The sequence below is a fragment of the Hemitrygon akajei genome, chromosome 14, assembly GCF_048418815.1.
Source record: "Hemitrygon akajei chromosome 14, sHemAka1.3, whole genome shotgun sequence".
NCBI lineage: Eukaryota > Metazoa > Chordata > Chondrichthyes > Myliobatiformes > Dasyatidae > Hemitrygon > Hemitrygon akajei.
Window position 1 is genome coordinate 30,902,471 of NC_133137.1, and position 13,491 is coordinate 30,915,961.

General features: G+C 38.1%; 1 protein-coding gene across 2 annotated transcripts in view; it reads right to left on the reverse strand.

The window, feature by feature from the left end:
- The window catches only part of grk3 (G protein-coupled receptor kinase 3), a 268,143-nt gene that overhangs the window by 52,193 nt on the left and 202,459 nt on the right, over positions 1 to 13,491 (reverse strand). For both annotated transcript variants that reach the window (XM_073065740.1, XM_073065739.1), the window contains exons 10-11: positions 7,019 to 7,097; positions 4,889 to 5,019 (exon numbers count right to left, since the gene is read on the reverse strand). In XM_073065740.1, the coding sequence (XP_072921841.1) occupies positions 4,889 to 5,019; positions 7,019 to 7,097 (210 nt within the window). The remainder of the gene's footprint in view (positions 1 to 4,888; positions 5,020 to 7,018; positions 7,098 to 13,491) is intronic.

Genomic DNA, 13,491 nt, shown 5'->3' on the forward strand with positions numbered 1-13,491 from the left:
GTAGGAGCCTGCTCTCTATCTGCATTGAATTCTGTGATGTGTGTTTATTATGATAGTTAGTCAAGTGGGTGGGGCCATGGTAAAAGCAAAGGATTTTAGCTACATATTTATGCTTCGTTCTGGGGACCACTGGGGTGTCATATTTTTTGTTGACTGTTTAATTCCACTTAGTTTCATTGCTTCAAGATTGTTTGTTTCTAATAAAGGGCTGAAAATATTTCTTCAACTTTACGGAACGTTTTTATTGGATTGATCAGAGAGCGCATCATACAAGGATAACAACACGTGCTAGGCTGCCGGCAGCGGCATTGGTTGGTTCAAGCTGCTGCTATGACTGATATTACTTAGGTCCTTTGTGACACTACGAAAGGATGGAGTGCCAAGAAGTAGAGGTCAATGTTCATAAGGACAGATAGGCAATCAAAAGGTAGCAGATCATTGCAAAAGAAGTCATATAAATGTTTGATAGCAGCCCAAGGCCATCATTCTTTTTGAAAACAGGTATCATTGTTAAAATATGTCTTGCACCTACATGACTCAGGGAGGCAAGGCCTGATATGCCGGAGTTTTCTGCCTCTGTAAACCCTTTGTTCACTCACTGCATAACCTAATATTTATTCAGTGCAGTCACATTTTCACCATCCGTCCTTCTCTCAACAAAAGCCTTGATGCAGTTCAAATAAATATATAATAGCAAACTTAAATGGGTAAATGTCAAATCTCTCAAATACAGATCTTTTTGTGTGATTTTTAAGAACAAAGATACATAAAGAAAAGGCTAACATGAATTCTTAACAAATTGCTCTTTCTGTTTATTGACAAAATAAGCTTTTACGTGGAGGTTCACTCTTCCTAATCCATGAAGAAAATAGAATGTAATAAATGAATCAACAAGCAATGAAATATCTGACTTCTGAGCTGCCATTCCTCTCCATCTTTTCCGAGTGGCTCTCATTAAATGCCACTATGTTAGATTATTTGCTTTCAGTGTGAACCAGTGGTATGTGACAAATGAAAGCAGGAAACCTTGTTGATCTGCCTGTTCCCTGTAGAGAGAACAAGTTTTCAAACCATCCCTTTTTCAATTAGGATTGCCAGCTCTCTAGGATGTCCTGGATTCTTTACAAATTAATGCTTAATCTCCAAGGAAGTGTTGCAAGCAACCCTGGAGAAAAATCGTGACAAAAGTAAATGTATTTTTAAAGAAAAATAGTTCTTTCAATATTTTTGTTCAATTATAAAAACAATGAGCAGAGAGACAACGTTGTGCTCGTTTATAAACAGTAATTACCCAAATGGAGTAACCTGTTTATCCACTTATTTTTGAATGAAATATATGGCTTTAAAGATTGAAAGAACCTGTAAGGTATAAAATATCAATATCATTCTAATGATGTAATTATTTATAAATAAAGGAACATTTACATTAAACTTCTAACCAATCATTTAAACAACCCAATTAAAAGGCAACCTGTGACAGAATTTCTAACAAAACACTGGCAAAAGGAAGAAATAGGATTAATATAGATAAGTACTCGACAATCAGTGCAGATGCAAAGGGCAAAAGGCCTGTTTCTATGCTATACAATCCTAATATACTATTCTTTCACAGACAACTTTGATCTTCCCCCTTTCAATGAATCATTTTAATTCCCCATCATATTCCTACAGTGACCTTTCTGCACAGTTCAAGAAAACCCTATATAGCCTCACATTACAGCACCTCCCTTCCAACCAGCACATTGCAGACACAAGAGACTGCAAATGCTGAAATCTGGAACAACAAGCAATCTGCTGTTGGAATTCAGTGGGTTAAGCAGCATCTCTGGGGGAAAATGAATTGTTGATATTTGGGTCAAAATCATACATCAGGTCCAAGGATCAGGATCAGCTTTTGTGTTGCTCCAGATTCCAGCATCTGCAGATTTTCGTGAATCCAAGTTATACACTGTTATGTTCTTTCTTGTAAAAAATGTATGAAATTTATGTTTAATTTATGTTTTTCTTATGAATGTTCTGTATCTGATGCTACTGCAAGTAAACTTTTCATTGCACTGTACCTACAGGTGCATGACAATAAACTCAACTTTGACTTTGGTACAGAAAGCAATTTCTTTTGGGGCATAATTGAGAGCATCCTGACCGACTGCATCACTGCCTGGTATGGGAACTGTACTTCCCTCAATCAGCAGAAAGTGGTGCGGACAGCCTAGCACATCTGTAGGTGTGAACTTCCCACTATTCAGGATATTTACAAAGACAGATATGTAAAAGGGCCCAAAGGATCATTGGGGACCTGAGTCACCCCAACCACAAACTGTTCCAGCTGCTACCATCTGGGAAACGGTACTGCAGCATAAATGCCAGGACCAACAGGCTCCGGGACAGTTTCTTCCACCAGGCCATCAGACTGGTCAATTCATGCTGACACAACTTAATTTCTGTTATATTGTTGTACATACTATTTATTATAAGTTACTATAAATTGCACATTGAACATATAAATGGAGACGTAACAAAGATTTTCACTCATGTACATGGAAGGATGCAAGTAATAAAGTCAATTCATTCAATTGCATCCAGCTTATCAAAGACTTGCCTTTATTCTTCAACTCATCCTTTAGCAAATTAAAGACCCCAGTTTTCTCACATTTTTAGTTCAGATAAAGGGATTGTTGACCCCAGTTCTGTTCTTCTCTCTATATAACCATCATAATGAGTATTTCCAACATTTTTGGTATTTATTTTGTACCAGCCTCTGTTGACAATAGAGCGACCCATCTGAAACAGATGGTTACTTAAGAATACAAACCTAGGTCCTTTTTGCTGAACAGTAACATGTTTATTTTATTCCATTCCCTTTACAGCAGAGGATGAGTGTAATTTGTGGAATACACTCTATACTTAGCAGCAGGAAACAAAATATTTTCATACATAATGCAGGATCTTAATCAGACATAGCTGCACAGGGTGGTGAAGTAGTCATATAGCAAGCTTGCTTTCATTGGTCAGGGCACTGAGTGTAAGAATTGAGCCATCACTTTGCATCTGTACAAGATGACCATATTATCATACTTGTGGACTATAGTCCTGGTTATCTAGCTATAGGAAGCTTGTTATTGAGCTAGAAAGAGTGCAAAAGAGATGCACAAGAATGTTAGCAGACTGGAAGTCTTGAATTATAAGAAGAGTTTGGGGTTGTTTTTCCAAGAGCACAAGAATCTGAAAGGTAATCTTACAAAGGTATAAAAAAGCCACGAGGTGCATAGATGCAGTTGGTGGTCACAATCTTATCCCCCAGAGGAGAAAACAAAGGGGGCATAGGGTTTAAGGTGAAATGGGAAAGATTTAACTGTGACCAGAGGGGTAAGATTTTGGGGCCGCACAGTAGCACAGTGGTTAGCACAACACTTTACAGTCCAAGTGACCCGGGTTTAATTCTCACCATTGCCTCTAAAAGAGTTTGTACTTTCTCTCTGTGACCACATGGATTTCTTCTGGGTGCTCTGGTTTCCTCCCACAGTCCAAAGATGTACAGGTTGGTAGGTTAATTGGTCATTGTAAATTGTCCTGTGATTAGGCTAGGATTAAATCAGTGGATTGTTGTATGGCACAGCTCGAAGGGATTTAAGGGCCTATTCCACACTATCTCATTAATAAATAACATTTTCACAAAGAGGGCATGTGAGTTTATGGAATGACCTGCTGAAGGAAATTTTAGAAGTGGGTACAATAATGTTGAAAAGACATATAGTAGCTACATGAATAGCAAAGTTTTAAAATGTAGGAACATGAGACTGGCTCAGGAAGGCAACTTGGTTGGCAAGGACAAGTTAGGCCAAAGGAACTGTTTCTATATTGTACAACTTTATGACCTTAATAAAATCCTGGTAATGAACCCATGGTGTTAACCAGCTTATTTTAACTTTTCCAGGTTTGAACTCTAGTTGAATCCATTGCGTTCAGAACCATTTAGATTTAAATTCCATCACTTCTGTACTAGTAGCTTACCTTTATTCCTTTCTTTTCTTACTCCCTAGTCCTTTTGCTTAAGGACTTCTAACTTCTTTTCATTTTCTCTAAGTACACTCCTTTCATTATTTTTCAGCACTACCACATTCATCTTTTTTTCCCTAACACCATCACATCATACACAGTTTACAGGTCACTTAGAAATAATTGAAAGCGGGTTCCTGTACCTTCATGGTCACTAAGTAATAGCTACGTTTACTTCAACAATGTTCTCAAGGCTATCACCACCATTAAGTTGACAGTATATTATCATCACTTTCTTCAAAGCAGTTCAAGATGGGCATAAATTGTTGCCCTTACCACTGAAGCTATAACATAGAATTAATTTTAAAAATACACACCAGTTATTTGTTTTCTGCAATTGAAATATTAGTTGACCATTGCACCTTCCATACATTCCCATTCACTAAGGTAGCCTTGCAGTTAGTAGGATGCTATTATAGCTCAGGGTGTTGGAGTTTGGAGTTCAATGCCGGCGTTCTCTGTACATTCTCACTGTGGAATGTGTAGGTTTTTCCTGGGATGCTCTGGTTGCCTTCCACAGTCCAAAGACGTACTGGGTAGGTTAACTGGTCATTGTAAATTGTCCCATGATTAGGTTAGGGTTAAACTGGGGTTGTCAGGGGTAGCCAGGCAGCGCAGCTCAAACGGCCAGAAGGGCCTATTCTGCACTGTATCAAAATAAAATAAAATGAAAATTTAAACTGAAGTTAACTTGCTCATCTTTCCTGTTATCTACCTCTGATAAGAAGATTATCTTTTCAAGCAAAAATCTACGGGTGAATTGACCTGTATTATCTTCTTATTTTAAACATAAATTAAAATTATGTTTCTGTTTGGATCAATTTCATCTTACCTTCAAGTCTCTGTACACTACAAATCGATTGTGCATGTGTTCTAGGCCCAGCATAATCTCAGCAGCATAGAACCTCATCTCCTTCTCCGAGAACACTCCATGCTGTGAAAGATGGTAATGCAAATCTCCACCTACAAGCCAAAAAAGCAGAGAGCTACATGTTTCTGAATCTATTAGCATGCCAAATATATCATACCTACATCAAAGATCTAGTAATCTCAACAGTTTGCAGCATAATCACTGCCTTCAACTCTACCTCAATAAATAAGTAACCTCATTAAGCTGAACTTTGTGCAGAAATATTTGTATTAATTTAGTCATTTATTACTTAATGATTTGATTGACATGCAATAAATTAATTTTTTATGCCCAGTGCAGTGATTATTGATTTCAAGACAATGGATGAACAAGCAGTAAATCTGTTTTGAAGTGTTAATTAAGGAAGGGATGTTGGGTAATTCAGTACAGAACTGTTCTCAAACAATACCACTGGATTTTTAATGTCCACCTGAATCGCCATCAAAAGCACTCAGTTCCTTTGTTCCATGATTTACTTAAAGGACCAATGTTTGGGAAAGCAACATTCAGGAGAACTATTTCTCAAGTCTAAGTGTACATTGTTATCAACAATGATCTAGTCTGGTGAGTATTTTACTGAATGAGCAAAACACATTTGGGATTTTTATTTTATTTGTATGGAATAAACTCACTTTATAATACCATAAGACATAGGAGCAGAATTAAACCATTCAGCCCATTGAGTCTGCTCAGTCATTCTATCAAGGCCGATTTATTAACCCCCTCAATCTCATTCTCCTGTCTTTGCCCTGTAACCTTTGATGTCCTGACTGCTCAGGAACCCATCAAACTCCACTTTAAATTTACTTAATAACTTGGCTTCCAGAGCCATCTGTGGCAATGAATCCCTCTGACTAAAGAAATTCCTCCTCATCTCTGTTCTAAATAGACATCCCTCTATTCCAGAGTTCTTTATGCCATGGATCTCTGCAATTAACCAAGGGGTCTGTGGACCCCATGGGAACCCTTGCTCTATTCTGTGCCCTCTGGTCCAAGACAATCTTTATGAATACTGAGTTATGGGTTATTTAACATACAAAGGTTATGGAAATCAAAACAACATACACATCTTAGTTGGTGATATCCACAAACTTGTATCTGAATTTGATGGGCCATTTTAAGTGTGAGAGGATTATTCTAATTTTAAGCAGGACTACGTTTACTGTAGACAAAAACATTTTATTTTTACTTGCAGCTACAGTATTTGTGCCAAATAAAAAGACAATCAAGAGAAGGATATTGATTAGTGTGGAAAAGAAAAGGGACCTCCGTGCATGCATACAGATCCTTATAGGGAGCAATTTGGTGGCTAACAGGTGTGTGGGATGCTTTCTGATAGCCAAAGTACAGAATATAAGATCTGGAAGGTTATGTCAGGAATGCATTTCGGGCACCATTCAATTTTGGTCATCACATTACAAGTAAGATATGACCATCCTGGAGAAGATGCAGAGAAGATCTAAGAGGTTGTTGCCTAAATGGGAAAATTCTAGCTATAAGGAAAGAGTGGATATACTCTGGAATAGAGGAGCGTGAGGTGAGACTAAGCTGAAACATATAAAATTATAAGGGGTGTGATCTAATAAATAGAAAGGAGTTATTGCTATTAACAGCTGGATCAAACATCAGGGCATAGAGTTAAAGTAGAAGGACTGGGGAGAGATGAGGCAAGTGAGTTTCACTCAGATGTGAGGACTGTTAATCAGTCTGAAAGGATGGAGAGGTAGACACACTCATCAGACTTGGATATGTACTTTAAGAACTGTGACACACAGGGCCACAAATCAAATGTTGGAAGGGGGCGATTAACTAGATAACTCTTTCTCAACGAGCATGCATATTAGACTGAACAGCCTCCAGTGCTGTATTATTAATACACATTAACTTTTACTAAGCTACATAAATGAGGAATAAAAGAAAAAAATCAGGGATGGATTATCATCTGCTTTAAACTTATCACTCTATCTCGACATACTCCCAGTTGAGCAGTTATAAGCCATACCAACTTGGGTGTCATCTAAGTATACAACGCTCAAAATGTTTTTGTCTTACCATTCATCAGGTCAAGAATAAAGCACAGCTTGTCTGGTGTATGGAAAGCATAGGTCATACAGACGATAAAAGGACAATCCTGTGGAAAGAGAGACACAGATAGAAAGATCATCAAAATTATTTTGTTATCGAATATTGCAATAATACTATTGGATAAAATAACTAAAAACACAGATACTCTCATTTTTTAAAATCTAGAGTTTTAGTACAGTGGATTCCAGTTAATTGGGACACATTGGGACCAGTAAATTTTGGCCCAATCATACGAAGTTTCATGGAAATAGTTAAGCAGGTATAAAAAAGACAAACTACCATTTAACTGAGCAACAAATTATTTGAATGAAATACAGAACAAAACTGACCACCACCAATGCTACTGCAGTACTATAAAACTGTGCATTAGTTCCTAATAGTTATCAACAGATGAATTCAGGTACACGCTGCCGAGTATGGGGTGTCCAGGGAGGGGTGGTACCTCTGGTGAAGGGGCTTGTTGTGTCTATCCTGGGGCAGTTCACTCATCTTTGGTCCCTACTTGGTACTCAGCTCTCACCTGTGGCTTCTGGAAGCTGTCTGTATGTGACAGCGACCACACCCGGTACACCACTTCGACAGGTGGGCTAAACCAAGTGAAGGAAGCCAGCAGGTCTCATAATCCATTTAAATAGAGACATGCCCGTACTAGCGTGTGGAGTCAGCTCTGGCGGACTGGGTACATGAGATCAAGCAGAAGATCCAATGGCCAAGAAGGCAATTCTGTTACGTTTCAAGGAGAGCAAAGGTATGACAAGGCATAGAAGAAGCCATGGTTACCCACTGTAACCAAGGTAGATCCCAGTTTATGATAGCTACTCGTACCACTGAATCCGGACTTCCGAGGTCGAGAGAGTGGAACTGACCCAGTGAAACGTCTTTTCCACTTTAAAAACTCTCCCGCACAGGTTTCACTGTCATTGCTGGATATGATGAACAACCAACGTGCTGCCGTTTTCATTTGATTGACTGTAAATGAGCAAAATTATTGCAGACGTCTAGTGCTTTCATACAAAGTACTGAAGACTGCATCCTCTAAAATCTTCATTTTCATTGTAACATGAGGGGGTCGGGGTTGTTATTGTTGCTGTTTTTTTTCTGTGAGTGAATTGTTGCTGTTTTTTCTCTGGGGGGATCAGGGATTGTTATTGTTGTTCTTTTCTGCAGGGAGGGGGTGAGGGATTGTTATTGTCGCTGTTCATTTCTGCAGAGAGGGGATTCTAGGGTCTGCGACTTCTGTTTCTTTTATCTTTTCATGTGTATTTTGTGGTTGTCTTGAGAAGACAAATATCAGAGTTGTATTGTACATGCATACTTTGACAGTAAAATGAACCTTGAACGACACTATTTAAAAACTGTTTGCTCTAAGCTTTGTGTAGTGCCTAACAGCAACACAAGTTCATGCAAGTGACACCAGTTAGAAACTAGAGTCTAACTAGTGTACTGCCAAAGGGTTTCGGCCCGAAACGTCAACTGTACTTTTTTTCCATAAATGATGCCTGGGCTGCTGAGTTCCTCCAGCATTTTGTGTGTATTGCTCAGATTTCCAGCATCTGCAGATTTTCTTGTTTGTGATCTAGTTAGAGAAACTGTTCAGCGACAGTCTCTTGTCCCAATTAAGTGTCATAATGCCCCCAAAATAAAAGGAATCCTGGCTATTTTCTTCATTAGTTTTTGTTCCTTACAAGTTGCTGCAAATAAGCAGCTGCCCTGATTAACTGTTGGATCAATTATATGGAATCCACTGTACATGTAAATTCAAAGGGGATACGATGTCTTTATATGCAAAGATCTACCTAGGATTCCTCAAAAGAAAATTAATTAATATGATTATGCAATGTTTTGTCTTTTGTCTACTTTATCAGTTAAGAGGGGGAGCACATCCAGGATTTCACTGCCTTTCTATATGTTTTCAAGCTGCAGCCACTCTCAGCTGCTGCAATAGACATTTTACGGATGTGAAAACCTGCTACTGAGACACAATGTTTTGCATTCAAGCATGGATTTGAATGCATTATATTGGCTCTAATGTTGGCATATTGAGCTGAGATGAGCTAATCTATCAGGTAGCATATCTTTTGGAAGAATCAGTGACTCATTTACCAGTCTCAATAACTAATCTAAACTTTATTTGAAGGGTAACAGTTTCTCCACCTTTCTATTACAATATTTCTCCTTTAACCAACACTATTAAAAATGGATCACCTAGCTTTTCACTTACTGCTGTTTGTAGCATTTTGTTATGCATTAACATGGCCTTGATCATGGCCTCTTCTACTGCCATGATGAGTCCACTCTCAGTTTGGAGGAGCAACATCTCATATTCTGTCTGGGTAGGCTCCAACCTGATGGCATGAACATCAATTTCTCCAGCTTTTGGTAACTGATGCCGCCCCCTTCCCTCTTCTTCAATTCCCCACTCTGGCCCGTCTTACCTCTTCTCTTCTCACCTGCCTATCACCTCCCCTGGTGCCCTTTCTCCTTCCTTTTACCCATAGTCCATTCTCCTCACCTATCAGATTCCTTCCTCTCCAGTCCTTTACCATTTCCACCTGCCATTTCCTAACTTTTTGCTTCATTTCATTCCACCCCGCCCACCCACCTGGCTTCACCTATCACCTTCTAGCTTGTACTCCTACTCCTCCTCCCCCATCTTTTGATTCTGGTTTTTTCCCTCCTTCCTTTCCAGTCCTGATTAAAGATCTTGGCCTGAAATGTCAACTGTTTATTCAATAGATGCTGCCTGACCTACTGAGTTCCTCCTCCATCTTACATGTGTTACCTTGATTTCCATCATGTGCAGAATCTCTTGTTTGTGTTATGTATTAAACTGCCTGTCTTGCTTACCTAAGTGACAATGACTTCAATTCAGTATGTAACTATCTTTTAAATGCTTTGGCATATCTTCTGAATGAGTGAAGACATTGAATATATCAACTATGCACAGAGCTACAAAGAGCAGAATTTGTGATACAACTCAATGAGTCAACTGTGCGAGACAATGAGGCATTGCTAGTGGCTATGTAGAAATAACAGTCTCCAAATTCAGTGCTTTTTAGGGTTCTTGAAATAAAATTTTGCATGGAGAGGTGTTGCAAGTGCTGAAGTACTTGCAACTTCAAAAATCTTCATAAAGCAGCCATCCCAAAGTGGGTGGATTAGAAGTCAGTTCTCTTGGGGATATACATGTCTGGAAGAAAAAGCCGTGAAAATTACAGAGCAGAAGATGCTGCTGGAAGAGGGGTTTGGAGGATAAGAGGGGGTTTCAGCAAATGACAACATTCATCCAAGAAATCAGAATCAGGTTTAATATCACTGCCATATGCTTCAGAATTTGTTGTTTTGAAGCAGCATTACATTGCAATACATAATAAAGTGTTTGAGGATCCACATTAATGGAAGTACTCATAACAACAACCAGATAATAGTGTCTGAACTATACTGCCTGTGCTAGACATCCATGACAGTTACTAGCTTTTAAATTTTTGAAGTCAAAGACTGAAATTAAGGAAACGAGGGGAAATGGGGTTCATGCAGGAAAGCAGATGAGGTAAAAGGTCAGCCATGAGTAGCTGAAGATGTTTTTAAACAGAATACCGAATTCTTCACATTCTCCCTCGGAAAAGAGCAGCAGGAAAGGTGAATAAATAGCTCTACAAGCTTCAGGTTAGTGATGACTACATTTATGTTGCAAAGTCTGAGGCATTTCTATTTCAGTAAGGACGTTATGAATGAACACTGCCACCTTCTCCAACAGCAAGTGCAACATCAGAACAGTGAAAGAACCACTTTCCCAGAGGCACTGGGTTCCTTCCAGGCTGAATCGGACAACTTGTGGTCTAAAGTTCATTGTTGCATGAGAGAAGCCACTGATACTATGGAAAGATAATTTAGTTATATTTTACTTTCACTACGCAAAATGCAGCAGGCGGAGCAAATGTGTGGCTCCAAGAGACTACAGGGATTACAATGGTGCAGGATATGCCTCACTGCCAATGTGTCACTTTTCAAGTATTCAATGTCAATCCTGAGGATCAGGATACCCTAAAAGGATTTGCTGGGCATCTGAACATAAGTAGATCTCATCTTTCAATCATGACACCTTTATTCAGCAGTTTGCTGCACAATTTATTCATTAACCACTACAGTAAAATAAAAGGCAGCTTCTGGGAAGGCAAGAGCTCTATTGTAATGTTTTAGTAATGTGATCACTCAAGTCGAATAAGATGATCTCCTAAAGGGTTATCTATTGGTGGCTGTACAGGCCGATCCAGGATCCACATATTCTGGTGCAACATGGGCGAGAGTAAGTGGCGGCTGTGGTTAGTGTCCGGGTCTGGGTCGTTTGGTTGTACAGTCTCTCCTTTTGCAGCTGCTGCCTGTTCCCAGCAGAGATCACACTCACGTGTACAATCCACCTACACAACCACATGGTCACACAGAATAGAATAGATTTATGGCATGTTAACACTTAAATAGTAACTCTGCTGTCCAAAGGAATCCCATGATATACAGTGGAGTAGGTGTTAAGATTTTTGTAGTATGTTATATGCTGTATATTGTAACCATTAACCATCACAGAGAGCCAAATTGTCTGGAAATGTCAACTAACCACCCCTATTAGGTTCCTGTCTTCTGTGCTTCCTTCTCTCTGAGGCCATTTCTCAGGGACAAGGATGACTTGCCTTTATTCTAATTCCACGTGTTCTTTTTTTAGATATTTTTAATAAAATTTTTAAGAGAATTACATAAAATGAATAGAATAATAGAGTAATGAAAATTAATATTAGCCCTCCCCCCTCCCCTTAACCCTTCTTCCCTTAACATCCCTGTCTAAAAAAAAAAGAAAAAAAGAAAGAAAGAAGAAAGAAAGAAGGATTGCCTGGATATCGGAGGATCCCCACATGCTCCATGGAGTTCAAAATAACTTTAGTATATATCTTTATTTTTTCCCCAAATAACTAATAATTTTATCTTCAAAGAACCTATATATTTAATCCTATCTTTTGTAGATAAGGGTGCCAAATTTTCAAAAAATATATCATATTCATTTCTTAAATTATAAGTAATTTTTTCAAGTGGAATGCAGCTATATATTTCATTATTCCAACGGTCCATAGTTAAGTATGAATCTGATTTCCAAGTAACTGCAATAGCTTTTTTGGCTACTGCCAATGCAATTTTTATAAATTTTTTCTGATATTTATTCAATTTAGGTTTCGGTATTAACCCTTCAATATCGCCTAATAAAAATAATATTGGGCTATGTGGAAGTTGTATTCCAATAATTTGTTCCAGTAAAAGTCTTAGATTTATCCAAAAAGGTTGAATTTTAAAACAAGACCAAGTAGAGTGTAAAAAAGTACTGATTTCTTGATTACCGTAGATTTCGCACTACAGAGTGCACCTGATTAAAAGCCGCTGGCTCTAATTTTAGAAAGAAAATCAATTTTGTACTTGTACAAGCCGCACCGGATTTTAGGCCGCAGGTGTCCCACGTTGTAATATGAGATATTTACACAGAAAGATATTACACGTGAGGATTTTTTAACTTTTAATTAAATCCATATGGTAACATAAACAAATACATATTGCAAATGCTTTTTTTCGAACCGTGCCTGTAACACGGCTACTTTTAAATATACATACGTATCGGTAACACACAAATTACGTTGCGTATACATTCCAATATCTCCTAACGACTGGTAAAAAAATATATACTGCAGCCTACCAGGAAAAGTTATTGATCGCCTTTAACTTAAAAGCAGCGTTCTCGCTCGGGTCTAATGCCCCCACCTTCCCGTTTATCGCAAACCGGTATTTCCCACAAGACGCGGCGAAACCAGATGTGACGTCATAGTATCCCGGGATGTAGTACTTCTAAATTTAACTAGAAAATACTAACAAATGAATTACTAAGCGAAAATATTATAAACTAAATAACTGCCATAAAGGCAGCACAATGCTTTTCTTCGAGTGTACAATTTCATTGGACCTCTGTGAACTACTCATCAATTTTATTGGTCTACTGTTACGAGGCAAAATGTTTTTGGCGGCATGAAAAAAAATCATGCATTAGCCGCACCGTAGTAAAGGCCGCAGTGTTCAAAGCTGTTCAAAATGTGGGAAAAAAGTAGCGGCTTATAATCCGACATCTACGGTATATCAAAAACATTGGTTAGATAAATTTGGATTTAATCTATTTATTTTTTGTGGTGTAATATATAATTAATGTAAAAAATTGTATTGTACTAATCTAAGTTGGACATTTATTGTATTTGTCATACTATCAAGTCATAGTCTTGACCAATTTTTTTCATCAATTTTAATATTCAAATCAGTTTCTCATTTTTGTCTTGACTTATGAATTCCTGGTTTAATTTTCTGTTTTTGAATCAAATTATACATACAAGACGTAAATTTTTTAATTTTTCCTTTTT